The sequence below is a fragment of the Pristiophorus japonicus genome, chromosome 2, assembly GCF_044704955.1.
Source record: "Pristiophorus japonicus isolate sPriJap1 chromosome 2, sPriJap1.hap1, whole genome shotgun sequence".
Taxonomy (NCBI): Eukaryota; Metazoa; Chordata; class Chondrichthyes; family Pristiophoridae; genus Pristiophorus; species Pristiophorus japonicus.
Genome location: NC_091978.1, coordinates 369,235,282 through 369,256,010, shown reverse-complemented (window position 1 = coordinate 369,256,010; position 20,729 = coordinate 369,235,282). Strand labels below are relative to the sequence as shown.

At 51.9% G+C, this 20,729-nt stretch overlaps 1 protein-coding gene across 1 annotated transcript in view; it reads left to right on the top strand.

Moving 5' to 3' along the window:
* LOC139231919 (probable E3 ubiquitin-protein ligase HERC4) overlaps window positions 1–20,729 on the top strand; it is an 86,237-nt gene that overhangs the window by 16,331 nt on the left and 49,177 nt on the right. The window contains exons 5-13 of the mRNA XM_070862541.1: window positions 187–278; window positions 1,951–2,081; window positions 5,464–5,621; window positions 7,817–8,176; window positions 9,060–9,136; window positions 11,290–11,414; window positions 12,902–12,961; window positions 15,249–15,354; window positions 17,575–17,767. Coding sequence (XP_070718642.1) covers window positions 187–278; window positions 1,951–2,081; window positions 5,464–5,621; window positions 7,817–8,176; window positions 9,060–9,136; window positions 11,290–11,414; window positions 12,902–12,961; window positions 15,249–15,354; window positions 17,575–17,767 — 1,302 coding nt within the window. The remainder of the gene's footprint in view (window positions 1–186; window positions 279–1,950; window positions 2,082–5,463; window positions 5,622–7,816; window positions 8,177–9,059; window positions 9,137–11,289; window positions 11,415–12,901; window positions 12,962–15,248; window positions 15,355–17,574; window positions 17,768–20,729) is intronic.

The window sequence follows — 20,729 nt, the reverse complement described above, 5'->3', positions numbered from 1 at the left end:
TGGCAGGCGCGGGGGGGGGGGGCTTTGGGGCCCGGCGCAAGAACCCCCGCCTAGCGGCTCTTACTGTCCCCACCAAATTCCGCGACCATCGTGCGCTGTCCCTTCCGTCGCTGTGCGAGGTTCCAGCTGCGAAGCTCTCTGTGGCGAACGCAGCAATAACGGGCTATTTCTCATTGGTCACCACAGATCGCTACCATCCCACTGAAGTAAAGCTATTGGACGGTAAGAAGATGGTCTACATTTCCTGTGGAGGACAACACACAGCCACCCTGACTAAGGTTTGCTCTCACAATATACAATTGATCGGGAAGCACGCTGGGAGGGTGGTGAATCTCTGGAATTCTCTCCCTGAGGTTGCTGTGGAGGCTCAGTCATTGAAGGCTGAGACCGACAAATTTTTGGGGGATTAAGAGAATGAAGGGATATGGGGATTGGGCAAGGAAGTGGAGTTGAGGTCAGAGATCAGCCATGATCTTATTGAATGGCAGAGCAGGCTCGAGGGGCCGAATGGCCGACTCCTGCTCCTAATTCTTATGTCCATATATATTTTGTTAAAAGTATGATTTGCATTTATTTAGTGCCTTTCACGACCTCAGGACGTCCCAAAGTCAGCCAACGAAGTCCTTTTCGCACTGGGAGTGTCAGCCTGGATTTTGTGCTCAAGCCCCTGGAGTGGGACTTGAACCCACAACCTTCTGACTCAGAGGCGAGAGTGTTACCCATTGAGAACCTTTCAAGTTTGGCATTTATAATCCGTCAAACAAGACTGTTCCCACCCCAGGGCCTGAAGTGTTCGTGCTCTCTCCTTGAGAGATGCTTCAGTGCCCAACAAGGACCCTCAGGGGGATATCTATCAAGTTTAAATCAACGTTCTCATTCACTTGAAGAGATGGCGACACTGTGATTTAGGATGTAACTACCAACAATGCGACAGAGCTATAACCAGGCCCTTTCAGAACTCCAGCTCCAGAAATATGCGTGTAAAAACATTGTGCAATTAGCGATTTGACTAACGGGATTGTGAATGTACACTGGCCCTTGCAGCAAATGGGAGGGAAGGTGATTGGCTGGAATGAGGGGTCATGCCGTGTGAAAGGTCACTTGATCTGTTCAGTACCTCACAGAGCAGAGAGCAAACGGAGAATGTCGTGCCACATTCTCCATTGGGGAAGTTTGGTGTCCACAAATCGTCAAATCCTAGAATGATATGGCACAGGAGGAGGCCATTGGGCCCACCGTGCCTGTGTCGGCCCTGTGACAGAGCGATCCAATCAGTCCCACTCCCCCTGCCCTTTCCCCACAGCCCTACAAATATTAACCGGTCCAGGCAGCGGGTGGTCGAGGGGGTCGTTCAGCCCGACTGCCTGCCTCTCTTCCGTGGTTACATCCGAGCCAGGGTGTCCCTGGAGATGGAGCAAGCGGTGTCCACCGGTACGCTCGCGGCCTTCGGCGAGAGGTGGGCGCCGGAGGGACTGGAGTGCGTCATCACCCCGGCAACCAAATTTTAATTTGATTTAAGTTTCCGTAAAAGTTTATTTGGAAATTTGTGAGTTCTAGTGCCCTAAGCCAAAAGGGGACCACTTGATTTACGTTTCAACTAAAATAGTTGTAGAGCTGTTGAGTTGTGAGTGGCTGAGCCAGTCACGTGATGTTCACAAGACTCAATAAAACCCCAGCCAGTTGGGTTCGGGGGATTCACGATGAGGCAGGTGGTTGTGAGCCCGGTGGATGAACCGGTAATGTGTAGTGTGATTGTTAAACCTTTGCTAATAAACCAACTAGTTCTTAATAGCAATGTGTTGCTATAAATTCTTAAGCCAAGAACCCGTGAAGCAAATACATTACGGTGTCAAATTGTGTCTGACAATCGCTCCTGTGAAGCACCTTGGGACGTTTCACTACGTTAAAGGCGCTATATAAATGCACGTTGTTGCTGTGTGTCTCCTGTAGGATGGGCTTGTTTTCACCTTCGGAGCCGGGCGTTATGGACAACTTGGACACAACACAACGACGGATGAGCTGAAACCTCAGCTGGTCGAGGAGTTTGTTGGAAGTAAAGTCACTCAGATAGCGTGTGGGAGGTAAGCTAATGCAGCACCGACAGAAAGGTACCGACAAGGGGTTAAACTGGCAGAGGGTTCTGGGGTGCAAGGGGGAAAGCTTCATTGGGGGCTGTTACCCTTAGGGTCACAGAATCGGGAGATTGCGGCCAAAACGCTGCATTTCCGACTTGAAGTGACGTTTCGAGTCTCCGCCCAAACCCATTTGCACAATGTCCAACGTAAACCTTCCCATCAACCCATGCAACGGGGCAACGTAAACCTGCCGATCGATTGGTGACTGAGGACAGAATCAGTCGGGTCTCCAGCAATGATCCCTCTCACCTGCACGCATGTGCACCCGCGCAGTAATCTGCACCGTCCCCGCAGTAATCTCCACAGTCCCCGCAGTAATCTGCACCGTCCCTGCAATAATCTGCACCATCCTCGCAGTAATCTGCACCGTCCCTGCAGTAATCTGCACCGTCCCTGCAGTAATCTCCACCGTCCCCGCAGTAATCTGCACCGTCCCTGCAGTAATCTGCACCGTCCCTGCAGTAATCTGCACCGTCCCTGCAATAATCTCCACAGTCCCTGCAGTAATCTCCACTGTCCTCGCAGTAATCTGCACCGTCCCCGCAGTAATCTGCACATCCCTGCAGTAATCTCCACCGTCCCTGCAGTAATCTGCACCGTCCCTGCAGTAATCTGCACCGTCCCAGCGGTAATCTCCACCGTCCCTGCAGTAATCTGCACCGTCCCTGCAGTAATCTGCACAGTCCCTGCAGTAATCTGCACCGTCCCTGCAGTAATCTGCACCGTCCCTGCAGTAATCTGCACCGTCCCTGCAGTAATCTGCACCGTCCCTTCAGTAATCTGCACCGTCCCTTCAGTAATCTCCACAGTCCCTGCAGTAATCTGCACCGTCCCTTCAGTAATCTGCACAGTCCCTTCAGTAATCTGCACCGTCCCTGCAGTAATCTGCACCGTCCCTGCAGTAATCTGCACCGTCCCTGCAATACCGTCCCCGCAGTAATCTGCACCGTCCCTGCAGTAATCTGAACCGTCCCTGCAGTAATCTGCACCGTCCCTGCAGTAATCTCCACCGTCCCCGCAGTAATCTGCACCGTCCCCGCAGTAATCTGCACAGTCCCTGCAGTAATCTGCACAGTCCCCGCAGTAATCTGCACCGTCCCCGCAGTAATCTGCACCGTCCCCGCAGTAATCTGCACCGTCCCCGCAGTAATCTGCACAGTCCCTGCAGTAATCTGCACCGTCCCTGCAGTAATCTGCACAGTCCCTGCAGTAATCTGCACCGTCCCTGCAGTAATCAGCATGGTCCCGCGCAGGACACTCACTGGGAATACAGCACAGGCTGCATCTTTAAAGGGACCACGCACTGAGAGAAACCTGTTGCCCAGAACACAGCGCACTCACAGGGAACATCGGCCTCAGGTCTCTGGGGAAAGGTCCTGCACAAAACCACTGAATGTTTCCTTCGGAGCGAGACTGATGATCAAAAAGAACAAACCTCTCACCGCCATATCCCCCACCTTAATAGTTTTAACAGCATTGATCCGACTGATTTAAATTAATTTTAAGCTATTAATGCACAAGTTATCTGAGCCGTCTGTAAATTGCTTTAAAGATACTGTTGTATCTCTCTGCAAACTTTTTACCACCATGCCTTTAGAGCATTGATCCGATTGTTTGAATTTATTCATGCGGAGAATTTAAGAGCAGTGGGTGCCTGTGCACTGAAATAAAAAACCCAGCGCGATCTGGTGACCCTTCCCAAACCGACACAATCGGAGGAAAGTCGGCATCCCGCTATATCGACCCAGGGGCGGGGTCAGCTCTGTGGGCGTGGTCAGATCTGTGGGCGGGGCCAGATCTGTGGGCGTGGCCTGGTATGTGGGCGTGACCAGTTTTGTGGGCGTGGCCTGGTATGTGGGTGTGACCAGTTTTGTGGGCGTGGCCAGTTGTGGGCGCGGTCAGATCTGTGGACGTGGTCAGATCTGTGGGCGGGGCCAGATCAGTGGTCGTGGCCTGTTCTGTGGGCGTGACCAACTTTGTGGGCGTGGCCAGTTGTGTGGGCGTGGTCAGATCTGTGGGCGTGGCCAGTTCTGTGGCCGTGGTCTGATCTGTGGGCAGGGCCTGTTCTGTGGGCGGGGCCTGTTCTGTGGCTGGGGCCTGCTTCAGCCCAAGTGAATTTTGAACCAGAGTTAAAGATGGTGGCAGACACGGGCGGAAGTGGCTTTGGACGTAACTCCACTTACGCGTTTTAAATGGCGCGAGCTTTTGCGGTGATTCAACAACAACTTGCATTTATATAGCGCCTTTAACATACTAAAACGTCCCAAGGCGCTTCACAGGAGCGATTATCAAACACAATTAAACACCAAGCCACATAAGGAGATATTAAGGACAGGTGACCAAAAGTTGGGTTGGAGAGGGAGGTTAAGGAGCATCTTCAAGGAGGAGAGAGAGGCGGAGAGGTTTAGGGAGGGAGTTCTAGAGCTTGGGGCCCAGACAGCTGAAGGCACGGCCGCCGATGGTGGGGCAATGGAAATCGGGGGATGCTCCAGAGGCCAGAATTAGAGCAGCGCAGAGACCTCGGGGAGTACACGGGAAAGCCTGTTATTTGCACCAATGTCGCACGAGCAATTATAATCAGTGCGCTTATGTGACTGAGGATTAGAGAGAGTGCAATTCGTTTATTTGGATTACATCTGGTTATATCAAAGCAGCAAGCAATGAAACTAACCACACTGACCGAGGTTTAAAGGCTCCATCTGTCCTTAAAGGTAAGACAATGAAACAACGCATTAACTCCATATTTCTGGCGTCTCTACACACTATCGCTGACTCGTGTACAGCTGCTGCATCTTGGTCTCGAAACTTTAAACATTGTGGAGAACCAATAGAATGTTTTCATTTATTCGTTCCTGGGATGTGGGCGTCGCTGGCAAGGCCGGCATTTATTGCCCGTCCCTAATTGACCCTCGAGAAGGTGGTGGTGAGCCGCCTTCTTGAACCGCTGCAGTCCGTGTGGTGAAGGTGCTCCCACAGTGCTGTTAGGGAGGGAGTTCCAGGATTGTGACCCAGCGACGATGAAGGAACGGTGATATATTTCCAAGTCAGGATGGTGTGTGACTGGGAGGGGAACGTGGAGGTGATGGTGTTCCCATGCGCCTGCTGCCCTTGTCCTTCTAGGTGGCAGAGGTCGCGGGTTTGGGAGGTGCTGCCGAAGAAGCCTTGGCGAGTTGCTGCAGTGCATCTTGTAGATGGTACACACTGCAGCCACGGTGCGCCGGGATATAAACCAATCAATGGTTACTCGGTCCGCACTGTTTATCAATCCACACGAGCCGAACTGCGATGAGTTTTATTGTGAGTTTTACGTGGCATATTATATTTGCAGCTATCACACACTGGTACTCGTTGCGACATCTGGAAAAATCTACTCCTTTGGTCGTGGAGTGGAAGGGCAGTTGGGAAATGGACGAACCAGTCATCAGTCCGTACCGCGACCTGTCACCTTCTCAATGGACGTACCTGATCGTGTGCGACTTGCTCCTGGTGAGAGAGGAACCTTTCCTGTTCATACCTTACATTGTAACATCAAATATTGCTGAATGTTGACTGAGTCCCCACAACTGTTGTGGGCTTGACCACCCCATTGGATAGCGGCGTTCCCGAAACATCCCTCTTGGTCGCAGATTTGCGGCAAATGCCAAAGTGTGAACAACAACTTGCATTTATATAGCACCTTTCTAGAATTACCGTTGTGGGATTGGTGGTGCCTGTGTCCCTGCTCGCACCGAATCTCCTTCACCCATCACCCCCTGGGCTCGCTGCCCGTGTCCTAACCCGCACCGAGTCCCGCTCACCCATCACCCCCTGTGCTCACTGCCCCGTGTCCTAACTCGCACCAAGTCCCCTCTCACCCATCACCCCCCTGGGCTCACTGCCCGTGTCCTAACCCGCACCAAGTCCCACTCACCCATCACCCCCTGTGCTCACTGCCCCGTGTCCTAACTCGCGTCGAGTCCCGCTCTCCCATCACCCCCTGTGCTCACTGCCCCGTGTCCTAACTCGCACCGAGTCCCGCTCACCCATCACCCCCTGTGCTCGCTGCCCCGTGTCCTAACTCGCACCGAGTCCCGCTCTCACCCATCACCCCCTGTGCTCACTGCCCCGTGTCCTAACTCGCACCGAGTCCCACTCACCCATCACCCCCTGTGCTCACTGCCCCGTGTCCTAACTCGCACCGAGTCCCGCTCACCCATCACCCCCTGTGCTCACTGACCCGTGTCCTAACTCGCACCGAGTCCCACTCACCCATCACCCCCTGTGCTCACTGCCCCGTGTCCTAACTCGCACCGAGTCCCGCTCACCCATCGCCCCCTGTGCTCGCTGCCCCGTGTCCTAACTCGCACCGAGTCCCACTCACCCATCACCCCCTGTGCTCACTGCCCCGTGTCCTAACTCGCAGCGTGTCCCGCTCACCCATCACCCCCTGTGCTCACTGCCCCGTGTCCTAACTCGCACCGAGTCCCGCTCACCCATCACCCCCTGTGCTCGCTGACCTGCATTGGCTCCTGTTCCGGCAACGCCTCCATTTTAAAACTCTCATCCTTATTTTCAACTCCCTCCATGGCCATGCCCCTCCCTATCTCTGTCACCTCCTCCAGCCCCACAACCCCCCGAGATCTCTGCCCTCCTCTATTTCTGGCCTCTTCCTCATCCTCAACGTTCTTCGCTCCACCATCAGCGGCCGTGCCTTCATCTACCGAGGCCCCAAGCTCTGCAATTCCCTCCCTAAACCTCTCTGCCTCTCTCTCCTCCTTTAACATTGTTCTTTAAAGTGTTTTGGTCGCTTGTCCTAATAACTCCTTATGCGTCTCGGTGTCTTCACTCCTAGCTTGGGACGTTTTACTACATTAAAGACATATAGAAATGCACTTTTTTGTTGTTGTTAACTCGCTCAATGGTGAACCGTGCCTCAGTGGGCAGCACTCTCGTCTCTGAGTCAGAAGGTTGTAGGTTCAAGTCCCACTCCAGGGACTTGAGCACAAAACTCCAGGCTGACACTCCCGGTGCAGTACCGAGGGAGCGCCGCACTGTCGGAGGGGCAGTACTGAGGGAGTGCCGCACTGTCGGAGGGGCAGTACTGAGGGAGCGCCGCACTGTCGGAGGGGCAGTACTGAGGGAGTGCCGCACTGTCGGAGGGGCAGTACTGAGGGAGTGCCGCACTGTCGGAGGGGCAGTACTGAGGGAGTGCCGCACTGTCGGAGGGGCAGTACTGAGGGAGTGCCGCACTGTCGGAGGGGCAGTACTGAGGGAGTGCCGCACTGTCGGAGATGCCGTCTTTCAAATGAGACGTTAAACCGAGGCCCCGTCTCCTCTCTCAGGTGACGGAAAAGATCTCATGGCACTATTTTGAAGCAGAGCAGGGGAGTTATCCCCGGTGTCCTGGGGCTATTATTTATCCCTCAATCAACATCACTAAAACAGATTATCCGATCATTATCACAGTGCTGTCTGTGGGAGCTTGCTGTGCGCAGATTGGCTGCCCCGTTTCCAACGTTACAACAGTGACTACTCTTTAAAAAACACACATGCTTGCTTAGTTGTAGAGCGTCCAGAGGTGGTAAAAGGCGCTATATAAATGCAAGTGCTTGTCTTTCGATACTGGGACTGTATCCACTCTGTCCCTCCCCCACCGATGACCTTCCTCTTTGCCACATCTAACCGGGCTGTGTCCGTTTTAGCAGCAATGAGCCGCGGTGACTCCGAGCCCACCGTGCCAGAGAGAAGGCGGAGAGTGACGAGAGCAGCAGCCGCCAAGGCCAACACTCACAAGCGGACGATTGCCGCGCAAGACGCATTCCCGCCGACCGGCGATGCGGCAAAGAGGATGAGGATCGGCGGCGCACGGGGAGCGACGCCAAAGTTCACCAAGCAGCCGGTTGCCCAGGCAACCAGGGCTCAGTGCCCAACCGCACCGAGCGGCAAGTACCATCGGCGGAGCCAACTCACACAGGGCCGGGTGCCCCCGAGCCCACGGGCAAAGGCGGGCATGGAGCGGGTAACATCGGTGATGGTGACTGACGCACACCCCAACACACAAGGTAACGAGGACTAGAGACTGCGAGCTTTGCAGTAATCGCAAGCGTTGGCCAGGACTCTGGGCCTCAATAGTACAAGCGCTGGCTTCATGTCAACCATCAGCCTCAGTGGCACCGTCAGTCCAATATAAGAACATAAGAATTAGGAGCAGGAGTCGGCCATTCGGCCCCTCGAGCCTGCTCCACCATTCAATAAGACCATGGCTGATCTTCGACCTCAACTCCACTTTCCCGCCCGATCCCCATATCCCATGATTCCCTTAATATCCAAAAATCTATCGATCTCAGCCTTGAATATACTCAAAGACCCAGCCTCCACAGCCCTCTGGGGCAGAGAATTCCAAAGATTCACCACCCTCTGAGTGAAGAAATTCCTCCTCATCTCAGTCCTAAATGGCCGACCCCTTATCCTGAGACTGTGACCCCTGGTTCTAGACTCCCCAGCCCGGGGGGAAACACCCTCCCTGCATCTACCCTGTCAAGCCCTGTAAGAATTTTGTATGTTTCAGGCCAGCACCGATTCCTGTGGCACCCCACTACTTACAGTTCACCAACCTGAAAATGACCCATTTATCCCAACTCTCTGTTTTCATGCCAATCCTCTATCCATGCTAATATATTACCCCTAACCAAATGAGCACTCATCTTATGCAGTAACCTTTTATGTGGCACCTTATCGAATGCCTTCTGGAAATCCAAATACATGACATCGACTGGTTCCCCTTTATCCACCCTACTCATTACATTCTCAAAGAACTCCAGCAAATTTGCTAAACGTGATTTCCCCTTCATAAAACCATGCTGACTCTGCTTGCTTGAATTATGATTTTCTAAATGTCCTGCTGCTGCTTCCTTAATACCCCACTTTCTTTTTTGTTCTTCACAGATTGTCCAATCCAGCCAGCTGTCAGAAGAATCTTTGCAGGGGCCAACCAGGGCTTTGCATTGTGCATTGGTGACACGGTGAGAAATGTTGCATGTTTTAATACCTGTTTTATTTCCCTCTGCACGTGTTCTGTGTGCTATCTGTGCCCGGTTTCTCAGCACCGTTCTGGAACAGCTTCCCACCCCCTGGGTATTGAGCTTTCCACCCCCCCCCCCCTTGCCTTTCCGTTGCCAGGTTCAGATGGAGTGCAGCCCCCGATTATAGTCAAACCCAAAGCAGCTGTTAGCTCTGAGCCCCATTGCAGAGACTGGAGCAGGTAATCCCGGCTCACCATTCTCAGGGAATGTCACTGAACCTCAATGGGTAAACTTGATCAATATGCACGCTCCCAGCATGCTCCCCACAAGGGCCTGTCCACATATACACAGATCGCTAAAGGTTGCAACACGAGTTAGCAAGGCCATAAAAAAGCAAACCAAGCACTCGGGTTTATTTCTAGATGTATACAACTGAAATGTATGAAGGTTACGCTCATCATCATAGGCAGTCCCTCGAATTAGAGGAAGACTTGTTTCCACTCTAAAAGTGAGTTCTTGGGTGACTGAACAGTCCAATACGGGAATTACAGTCTCTATCACAGGTGGGACAGACAGTGGTTGAAGGAAAGGGAGGGTGGGACAGGTTTGCCGCACGCTCCTTCCGCTGCCTGCGCTTGTTTTCTGTAACTCTCAGTGATGAGACTCGAGGTGCTCAGCGCCCTCCTGGATGCACTTCCTCCACTTAGGGCGGTCTTTGGCCAGGACCTCCCAGGTGTCAGTGGGGATGTTGCATTTTATCAGGGAGGCTTTGAGGGTGTCCTTGAAACGTTTCCTCTGCCCACCTGGGGCTCGCTTGCCACGAAGGAGTTCCGAGTAGAGCGCTTGCTTTGGGAGTCTTGTTCAGGCATGCGGACAATGTGGCCCGCTCAGCGGAGCTGGTCGAGTGTGGCCAGTGCTTCAATGCTGGGGATGTTGGCCTGGTCGAGGACACTAACGTTGGTGCATCTGTCCTCCCAGGGGATTTGCAGGATCTTGCGAAGACATCGTTGGTGGTATTTCTCCAACGTCTTGAGGTGTCTACTATACATGGTCCAGTTCTCTGAGCCATACAGGAGAGCGGGCATTACTACAGCCCTGTAGAACATGAGCTTAGTGGCAGATTTACAGCCCAGGTCTTCGAACACTCTTTTCCTCAGGCGGCCGAAGTTATGCTAAATCTGCATCGTACCTCGGTTTGACCACATTTAGGGTCCTACTTACGTCAGCATAAATAAAAAGGATACAGAGGCATTGGAGAGGGTGTAGAGAAGATTTACAAGGATGATACCAGAATGCGAGGGTATACATATCAGGAAAGGATGGGTCTCTTTTCTCTTGAGAAGAGAAGGCTGAGGGGTGACCTAATAGAAGTCTTTAAAATTATGAAAGGTTTTGATAGAGTGGATACAGAGAGAATGTTTCCACTTGTGGGGAAGAGCATAACTAGAGGCCATCAATATAAGATAGTCACCCAGAAATCCAATGGGGAATTCAGAAGAAACTTCTTTACCCAAGAGCGGTGAGAATGTGGAACTCGTTGCCACAGGGAGTGGTTGAGGTGAATAGTATCGATGCATTTAAGGGGAGGCTGGACAAGCACATGGGGGAGAAGGGAATAGAGGGTTATGCTGATAGAGTTAGATGAGGAAAGACGGGAGGAGGCTCGAGTGGAGCATAAACGCCGGCATGGACTGGTTGGGCCGAATGGCCTGTTTCTGTGCCGTATGTCCCGTGTAATCTTGTTCATCCTTTCCTGATATGTATACCCTCGCATTTTGGTATCATCCTTGTAAATTTTCTCTACATCTGCCTGTCCCCCACGATTATTATTATTGATAATTTTAATCCATTAAAACGAATAGATGGACAAATCATTGAGCTGGGTGCTTGCAATTTACCGTATGCCTTGCCTAGATTCAAAATGTTCGCCCTCAAATAATAACCCACAGGTTAACATTCAATGGAACGATTCATTGGTACAACACACAAACTGCACCATCCCTCCGAACCGAGGTGAATAAAATGTCACACTGTTGGCCTTTGAACTCAAACAGCCTTCAAATGTCACCAGAAATTGACAGTGTAATCATTTGTGTTCAGTTCACACTCTATCGCTAACCTCACTGTTCCTGGTGCTGTTTGTTTAATTGTAGGCTCCAGTTTCTCCCGAAGGTCAATCTGTATTCACTGCGATGAAGAGAATTGCCATTGCTGAAGATTGGCTCTTGAACAAATGGGATGCAACAGGCCACGGGGAGCTGAGGGAGAACATAAAACAGTAAGTGTCTCTAACTTTTTCTCTTAACAATGTTAGCTTCGATTTTCATCGTTTTGAATGAGAATTAGACAAATAGACAGAAGCCAGTCTTCAGCCAATTTGATTCACTCTACGTGATATCAAGAAGTAGCTGAGCACACTGGCTACAACATCCCGGCTGTCATGTTGAAGACTTGTGCTCCAGAACTAGCCGTGCCTCTAGCCAAGATGTTCCAGTACAGCTACAACACTGGAATCTACCCGACAATGTAGAAAACTGCCCAGGTATGTCCTGTCCACAAACAGCGGGACAAATCCAATCCGGCCAATTACCACCCCATCAGTCTACTCTCAATCATCAGCAAAGTGATGGAAGGTGTCGTCGACAGTGCTATCAAGCTGCACTTGCTCATCAATAACCAATGCTCAGTTTGGGTCAAAAATGGAACTCCCTCCCTAACAGCACTGTGGGAGCACCTTCACCACACGGACTGCAGCGATTCAAGAAGGCGGCTCACCACCACCTTCTCAAGGGGCAATTAGGGATGGGCAATAAATGCCGGCCTTGCCAGAGACGCCCACATGCCGTGAATTAATTACAAAAAACACAGCAAAGTACTGTAAAACATTCAGCAGATCGGGCAGGATCTGTGGCGAGAGAAACTTCACCTTTCAGCTTGTTGGCATTTCTTCAGAACTGGCCGATGTTTAGAGATTTAACGGAGTTGAAGCAAGTGCTGAGCCAGGGGAAAGGGTGGGAGGGAAGGCCTGCGATAGAGTGGAGAGCAGGAGCAATTCAATGACGGAAGAGGGTGGTAATGGGACAAAGGTGGGCCGAGAGGAGGTGTAAGCGGCAACTGCAGAATATCAGAGGGGGAGGGGAAATCTGGCAAAGAGGAGAAGGATCCTGTGTCCCAGGAATGTGGTGGAGAAATTGGCAAAATCCGGGATGGGCTCTGGAATTTTTTGAGTAGCTTTCCTGCTACACATTGGGAGAAGCTGGAATCATTCCCAACGCCTGCACCATCCACCTGGGATTGCTGTTAGAGATCAGGAACAACAACCACTTGCATTTATATAGCGCCTTTAATGTAGGAAAACGTCCCAAGGTGCTTCACAGGTGCGTTATCAGACAGAATTTAACGCTGAGCCACAGAAGGAGATATTAGGGGCAGGTGGGTCACAGAGGTAGGTTTTAAGGAGCATCTTAAAGGAGGAGAGCGAGGCGGAGAGGTTTAGGGAGGGAGTTCCAGAGCTTGGGGCCCAGGCAGCAGACCGCACGGCCACCGATGGTAGAGTGATGGAAATCGGGGGATGCTCAAGAGGGCAGAATTAGAGGAGGGCAGAGATCTCGGAGGTTGCTGGGGTTGGAAATGAAGGTAGAACATTGGGAAAACAAAATTCTAGTCTTTTTAATTTCATATTTTAAGATTGCCCTGTTTAATGAAAAGAGTAATCCGTGGTACACTCTCCCAATGTTGTTTAAAATTATGTTTCATTTCCTGCAGGGAAATCGATCAGATTTTCTCATCTGCTGCTTCTCTGAATGGAAGCTTCCTGGAAACGAGGCAAGTGGCACCCGTGGGTGGGACTGATGGGCAGGGTGGGGGAGGAATTGATGGGCAGGGTGGGGGGGGAACTGATGGGCAGGGTGGGGGGGGGACTGATGGACAGAGTGGGGGGGGGAACTGATGGGCAGGGTGGGGGGGGTCTGATGGGCAGGGTGGGGGGGGACTGATGGGCAGAGTGGGTGGGACTGATGGGCAGGGTGAGGGGGGACTGATGGGCAGGGTGGGGGGGGGACTGATGGGCAGAGTGGGGGGGGGGGGGGACTGATGGACAGAATGGGGGGGGGACTGATGGGCAGGGTGAGGGGAGGGGACTGATGGACAGAGTGGGGGGGGACTAATGGACAGGGTCGGGGGGGGAACGGATGGTAAGGGTGGGGGTGGGGGTACTGATGGGCAGGGTGGGGGGACAGCTGGGACAGATGTTGGGCAGGGTGGGGGGCGGAGAGAGAGAGAGAGACTCGTGGTTCGGAGGGTGAGAACAATCAGAGACATTCTGTGAATTCACGCTCACAAAGTGGAGTCAGGGTTGTAATGTTGTGGAGCTGTTGCATTGTGAGTGGCTTAGCCAGTCATGTGATGTTCACAAGACTCAATAAAATCCCAGCCAATTGGGTTTGGGGGATCCACGATGAGGTATGCAGTTGTGAGCCCGGTGGATAAACTGGTAATGTGTAGTGTGATTGTTAAACTTTTGTTGATAAACCAACTAGTTCTTAATAGCAATGTGTTGCTGTGAATTCTTAAGCAAAGAACCCATGAAGCAAATACATTACAAGGGTCAAAGAGCAAGGGTCGTTGATAGGGCTAAACATTGGTGTCGATTCTCCAAGCTGAGCTCTGTTCAAGCCTGGAATACAGCGTCCAGTTCTGGGTACTGCACATCAAGGTGGATTATATTGAGCGCAGATTCACCAGAATGATACTGGGGTTCAAAGGGTTAAAGGGTTAAACCCCGAGGACAGGTCGCACAGACTGGGCTGTGTTCCCTCGAGTGTAGAAGATTAAGGGGCGATCTAATCGAGGTGTTTACGATGATTAAAGGAGTTGATGGGGTCGATCGAGAGAAACTATTCCCCCTGGTGGGGGGAGTCCAGAACAAGGGGGTGTCACCTTAAAATTAGAGCCAGGCCGTTCAGGGTGATGTCAGGAAGCACTTCTTCACACAAAGGGTGCTGGGAATCTGGAACTCTCTCCCCCAAAACGCTGCTGAGGCTGGGGTCGGGGGGGAGGTGGGGTGGGGGGCAATTGAAAACAGAAATTGATAGACTTCTGTTGGGTAAGGGTATTAAGGGTTACAGAACTAAGGTGGGTAGATGGAGTTAAGATACAGATCAGCCTTGGTCTGATTGAGGTGGAACAGGCTCGACGGGCTGAATGGCTCGCCCTGTTCCTTACCTTCTTTATTCACAGCATAAAATCATTACATTTACCCCAGTGTTTTTGGAGTTGGGCTCAAATCCAATCCAGAGGATTAGAAATAAAACCTGCTGTCCTGGCCGGCTGTAAGGTCCTGTTTGAGATGAAGTTGAGTCAGGACAATGTGTGTCCCTCGGGAGGCTGGTGGGGAAATTGTCCTTCGCCCTGCCCGTTTTCCCCGAGCAGATTGGGTCCACAGAGCAGCAGTGTGACAGTGTGTCTCCCGCACTGCAAGGGCGCCTGACCTCCGTCTGACCCCAGATTGGTGACATCATCATGTCCCAAAGTGCTTTACAGCCAATGAAGTACTTTCAAAGTATGGTCACTGTTGTAACGTGGGAAACGCAGCAGCCAGTTTGCGCACAGCAAGCTCCCAAAAACAGCAATGTGATAATGACCAGACAATCTGATTTTTTTGTGATGTTGATTGAAGGAAAAATATTGGCCCAGGACACCGGGGATAACTCCCCTGCTCTTCTGCGAAATAGTAGTCGTGGGATCTTTTATCTCCACCTGAGAGAGCAGACGGGGCTTCGATTTAACGTCTCAAATGAAAGACGGCACCTCCAACAAAGCGACACTCGCTCAGTATCGGTTTGGGAGTGTCGGTCTGGATTTTGTGCTCCAGTCTCTGGAGTGGGACTTGAACCCATGACCTTCTGGACTCCGAGACGAGAGAGAGAGAGAGATACCCACCGAGCTGCGGCTCACACCTTAGTCGTTGTGAGTGTCCTTCACGTGAATTCTGGCGGTCAGCGGAGAGTGAGTTTCTGGGGGTGGGGTCAGGTACCTCTCTCTGCACATGGGGACTTAACATATCACCCGCTGTGTAACGTTAACACTTGTTTTACTATTGTTTTTGGAACAGCGAGGGAAACCATTTCAAAACGAGCAGCGTAGACCCTGGAGTGGATATGTCAGCAGTGACCCTGTGGTTTGAGAAACTGGGGAAAAATCCCACACTTTTACAAGAGGTAACGTTAGCGATTACACCAGTCAGATTCCCGATTATATGCCTGAAAGGGAACAGTTTGCCGGGCTAGGAAAGAAAGACTTGTATTTATATTGTGCCTTACACCGGACGTCTCAAAGCGCTTTACAGCCAATGAAGTACTTTTGTGGTGTAGATACTGTTGTAATATGGGAAACGCAGCAGCCAATTAGCGCACAGCAAGCTCCCACAAACAGCAATGTGATACTGACCAGATAATCTGTTTTTTTGCTATGTTGTTTGAGGGATAAATATTGTCCAGGGCTATGGGGAAAGAGCAGGGTGGCAGTGCGACTAATCGGATCGCTCTTTCAACGGGCCGGCACAGGCACGATGGGCTGAATGGCCTCCTTCTGCGTGGTTTAGGACCCCTTATATGTTTTCTTATTATCAACTAGTGAGGTGAGTTTTATTGCCGTACTGTACAAGAGCCCCAGCCTGAAGAACTGATGTCAGAAATGAGAAATCATAATTCTTTGTGCGCTTAGGGCTGAGTGGGTTAAGAGGACATTTAATAGAGGTGTTCAAAAATGATGTGGATGGTACACACAGCAGCCAGGGGGCGCCGGTGGTGGAGGGAGTGAATGTTGAAGGTGGGGGATGGGGAGCCGATCAAGCGGCTGCTTTGTCCTGGATGGTGTCGAGCTTCTCGAGTGTTGTTGGAGCTGCACTCATCCAGACAAGTGGAGAGTGTTCCATCACACTCCTGACTTGTGCCTTGTGGGTGTTGGAGAGGCTCCTGTTGCTGAACACATTGTGAACTCGGGTATACCTCTCTGACAATTGTCCATTCACAAAGACACACAATTCCCCTCCCCCCACTATATTTCTGTTTGTTCACAGGACATTAAACCACACAAACAGAATTATTGCACCAAATGGTCAATTTCAGTGGCTTAAATCTAGTTTGGTTCAAATAGCAGGTGGCAATTGGAAATAGCCTCAAGAGAGTGGGGGAAATAGTGTGAGCAGGCTCAATGTTCATACCTCAGTGTATTCAGGCCTCAGTGTGTTCAGGCCTCAGGCCTCAGTGTGTTCAGGCCTCAGAGTGTTCAGGCCTCAGAGTGTTCAGGCCTCAGGCCTCAGTATGTTCAGGCCTCAGAGTGTTCAGGCCTCAGAGTGTTCAGGCCTGTGTTCAGGCCTCAGTGTGTTCAGGCCTCAGAGTGTTCAGGCCTCAGTGTGTTCAGGCCTCAGTGTGTTCAGGCCTCAGTGTGTTCAGGCCTCAGGCCTCAATGTGTTCAGGCCTCAGAGTTTTCAGGCCTCAGGCCTCAGTGTGTTGAGGCCTCAGAGTGTTCAGGCATCAATGAGTTCAGGCCTCAGAGTGTTCAGGCCTCAGTGTGTTCAGGCCTCAGTGTGTTCAGGCCTCAGTGAGTTCAGGTCTCAGGCCTCAGTGTATTCAGGCCTCAGTGTGTTCAGGCCTCAGGCCTCAGTGAGTTCAGGCCTCAGTATGTTCAGGCCTCAGGTCTCAGTGTGTTTAGGCCTCAGTGTGTTCAGGCCTCAGGCCTCAGTGAGTTCAGGCCTCTGCCAATGCCACTCTTGAACCAGCTATTTGGAGTTCTGCGAGAACAGTGCAGGTTGACAGTTCCTCCCCCTTTCCTTCCCCCTGAGAAATGGCTTCCCTCTGCTTTCCCGTCCTCCAGACAGCCCAGTTAAAATTAAGAACTAACTGTGTGAGAGAACACTGGGGAGACTCAATGTAACTTTCCCAGTTTTACTGCACTGCTGGGGGATTAGATTCCCCATATAATAAGGGTTCTGACCTGAAAACCCACAAATTCAAAATGTCGGAATCCTGAAAGAAATTCTGTACCTGCAGCAATTTATTATTGGATTAACCTCCTCCAGACTTACAAATCCTTCGAGATCTCTGCACTCCTCCAATTCTGGCCTCTTGAGCATCCCCAATTTTAATCGCTCCACTGGTGGCCGTGACTTCAGCTGCCTGGGCCCCAAGCTCTGGAACTCGCTCCCTAAACCTCTCCGCCTCTCTCTCTTCCTTTATGACACTCCTCAAAAACCTCCCTCTTTGACCAAGCTTTTGGTCACCTGTCCCAGTATCTCCTCATGTGGCTTGGTGTCAAATTGTGTCTGATAATCGCTCCTGTGAAGCACCGTGGGATGTTTTACTATGTTAAAGGCGCTATATAAATGCAAGATGTTGTTGATTATATATTAGTTACACACCAATGTTTTTTTTCAATAGGTAACTAATGCAGTAGAGAATAAGTTGATCCCTTCATTATCTAAATCCCCGGCTGGTGTGGAAGCTCTTCGAGTCTACCTTGTCCTGCCAGAGCTCATCGATGTCCTCATGGAGCACACCACCGTGGTGAAACTTACAAGCCTTCTGAGTACAGCGATTGTGTCGCTTGAGGAAAGCCAGCTGGAGATCCTTGGTAAGAGCTCGAGCAATGATCCCCGATCTACACACGCCCCACAACCGATCCCCATATTGTAACACAGGCAAAATACCGCGGGAGCTGGAAATCTGACGTAGTAACAGAGAATGCTGGAAACACTCAACAGGTCAGGCAGCATCTGCGGAGAGAGAGAGACTGAGTTAATCAGGTCACTGACCTTTCATCAAAACTGGAAGAAATGAAGAGATTTAATCGTTTATAATCAAGTTCCGAGCCATTTACATCTCCTCCGGATCCATCTTTTGTGTCTTTCCTTGTCCCGTTACCGTCTCCCTTTGCCACAAGCCATCATCCCTTTTGTCATTTAATCTCTCCTGCCTCCCACCCTATCACAGACCTTCACTCTTGTTCTTCCCTCTCCCCTCCACTCCATCACGCTCCCCCCACATCATCACACTACCCCCCCACCCCACCACACTCCCTCCACCACCCCAGCACACTACCCCCCCACTCCACTGCACTCCCTCCCCACAGCAACATGCTCACCCCCACCCCACCCACCACTCCACTCTTTGAAGATATAACGAGCATGGTGGATAGAGGTGTACCGCTGGATGTGGTGTATTTAGATTTCCAAAAGGCATTCGATAAGGTGCTACACAAAAGGTTACTTCAGAAGATAAAGGTACGTGGAGTCAGAGGAAATGTATTAGCATGGATAGAGAATTGGCTGGCAAACAGAAAGCAGAGAGTCGGGATAAATGGGTCCTTTGCGGGTTGGAAATCGGTGGTTAGTGGTGTGCCACAGGAATCAGTGCTGGGACCACAACTGTTTACAATATACATAGATGACCTGGAAGAGGGGACAGAGTGTAGTGTAACAAAATTTGCAGATGACACAAAGATTAGTGGGAAAGCGGGTTGTGTAGAGAACACAGAAAGGCTGCAAAGAGATTTAGATAGGTTAAGCGAATGGGCTAAGGTTTGGCAGATGGAATACAATGTCGGAAAGTGTGAGGTCATCCACCTTGGGAAAAAAAATCAGTAAAAGGGAATATTATTTGAATGGGGAGAAATTACAACATGCTGCGGTGCAGAGGGACCTGGGGGTCCTTGTGCATGAATCCCAAAAAGTTAGTTTGCAGGTGCAGCAGGTAATCAGGAAGGCGAATGGAATGTTGGTCTTCATTGCGAGAGGGATGGAGTACAAAAGCAGGGAGGTCCTGCTGCAACTGTATAGGGTATTGGTGAGGCCGCACCTGGAGTACTGCGTGCAGTTTTGGTCACCTTACTTAAGGAAGGATATACTGGCTTTGGAGGGGGTACAGAGACGATTCACTAGGTTGATTCCGGAGTTGAGGGGGTTACCTTATGATGATAGATTGAGTAGACTGGGTTTTTACTCGTTGGAGTTCAGAAGGATGAGGGGTGATCTTATAGAAACATTTAAAATAATGAAAGGGATAGACAAGATAGAGGCAGAGAGGTTGTTTCCACTGGTCGGGAATACTAGAACTAGGGGGCACAGCCTCAAAATACGGGGGAGCCAATTTAAAACCGAGTTGAGAAGGAATTTCTTCTCCCAGAGGGTTGTGAATCTGTGGAATTCTCTGCCCAAGGAAGCAGTTGAGGCTATCTCATTGAATGTATTCAAGTCACAGATAGATAGATTTTTAACCAATAAGGGAATTAAGGGTTACGGGGAGAGGGCGGGTAAGTGGAGCTGAGTCCACGGCCAGATCAGCCATGATCTTATTGAATGGTGGAGCAGGCTCGAGGGGCTAGATGGCCTACTCCTGTTCCTAATTCTTATGTTCTTATGTTCACCCGCTGCCCTCCCCCCACCTCACCCCACCCCATCACGCTCTCCCTACCCCACCACACTCCTCCCTACCCCACCACACTCCTCCCTACCCCACCACACTCCTCCCTACCCCACCACACTCCTCCCTACCCCGCCACACTCCTCCCTACCCCACCACACTCCTCCCTACCCCACCACACTCCTCCCTACCCCGCCACACTCTACCACACCTCCCTACCCCACCACACTCCTCCCTACCCCACCACACTCCTCCCTACCCCACCACACTCCTCCCTACCCACCACACTCCTCCCTACCCCACCACACTCCTCCCTACCCCACCACACTCCTCCTACCCCACCACACTCCTCCCTACCCCACCACACTCCTCCCTACCCCACCACACTCCTCCCTACCCCACCACACTCCTCCCTACCCCGCCACACTCCTCCCTACCCCCCACACTCCTCCCTACCCCACCACACTCCTCCCTACCCCACCACACTCCTCCCTACCCCACCACACTCCTCCCTACCCCACCACACTCCTCCCTACCCCACCACACTCCTCCCTACCCACCACACTCCTCCCTACCCCACCACACTCCTCCCTACCCCACCACACTCCTCCCTACCCCACCACACTCCTCCCTACCCCACCACACTCCTCCCTACCCCGCCACACTCCTCCCTACCCCACCACACTCCTCCCTACCCCGCCACACTCCTCCCTACCCCACACTCCTCCCTACCCCACCACACTCCTCCCTACCCCACCACACTCCTCCCTACCCCACCACACTCCTCCCTACCCCACCACACTCCTCCCTACCCCACCACACTCCTCCCTACCCCGCCACACTCCTCCCTACCCCACCACACTCCTCCCTACCCCACCACACTCCTCCCTACCCCACCACACTCCTCCCTACCCCGCCACACTCCTCCCTACCCCGCCACACTCCTCCCTACCCCTCCACACTCCTCCCTACCCCACCACACTCCTCCCTACCCCACCACACTCCTCCCTACCCCACCACACTCCTCCCTACCCCACCACACTCCTCCCTACCCCACCACACTCCTCCCTACCCCGCCACACTCCTCCCTACCCCACCACACTCCTCCCTACCCCACCACACTCCTCCCTACCCCACCACACTCCTCCCTACCCCACCACACTCCTCCCTACCCC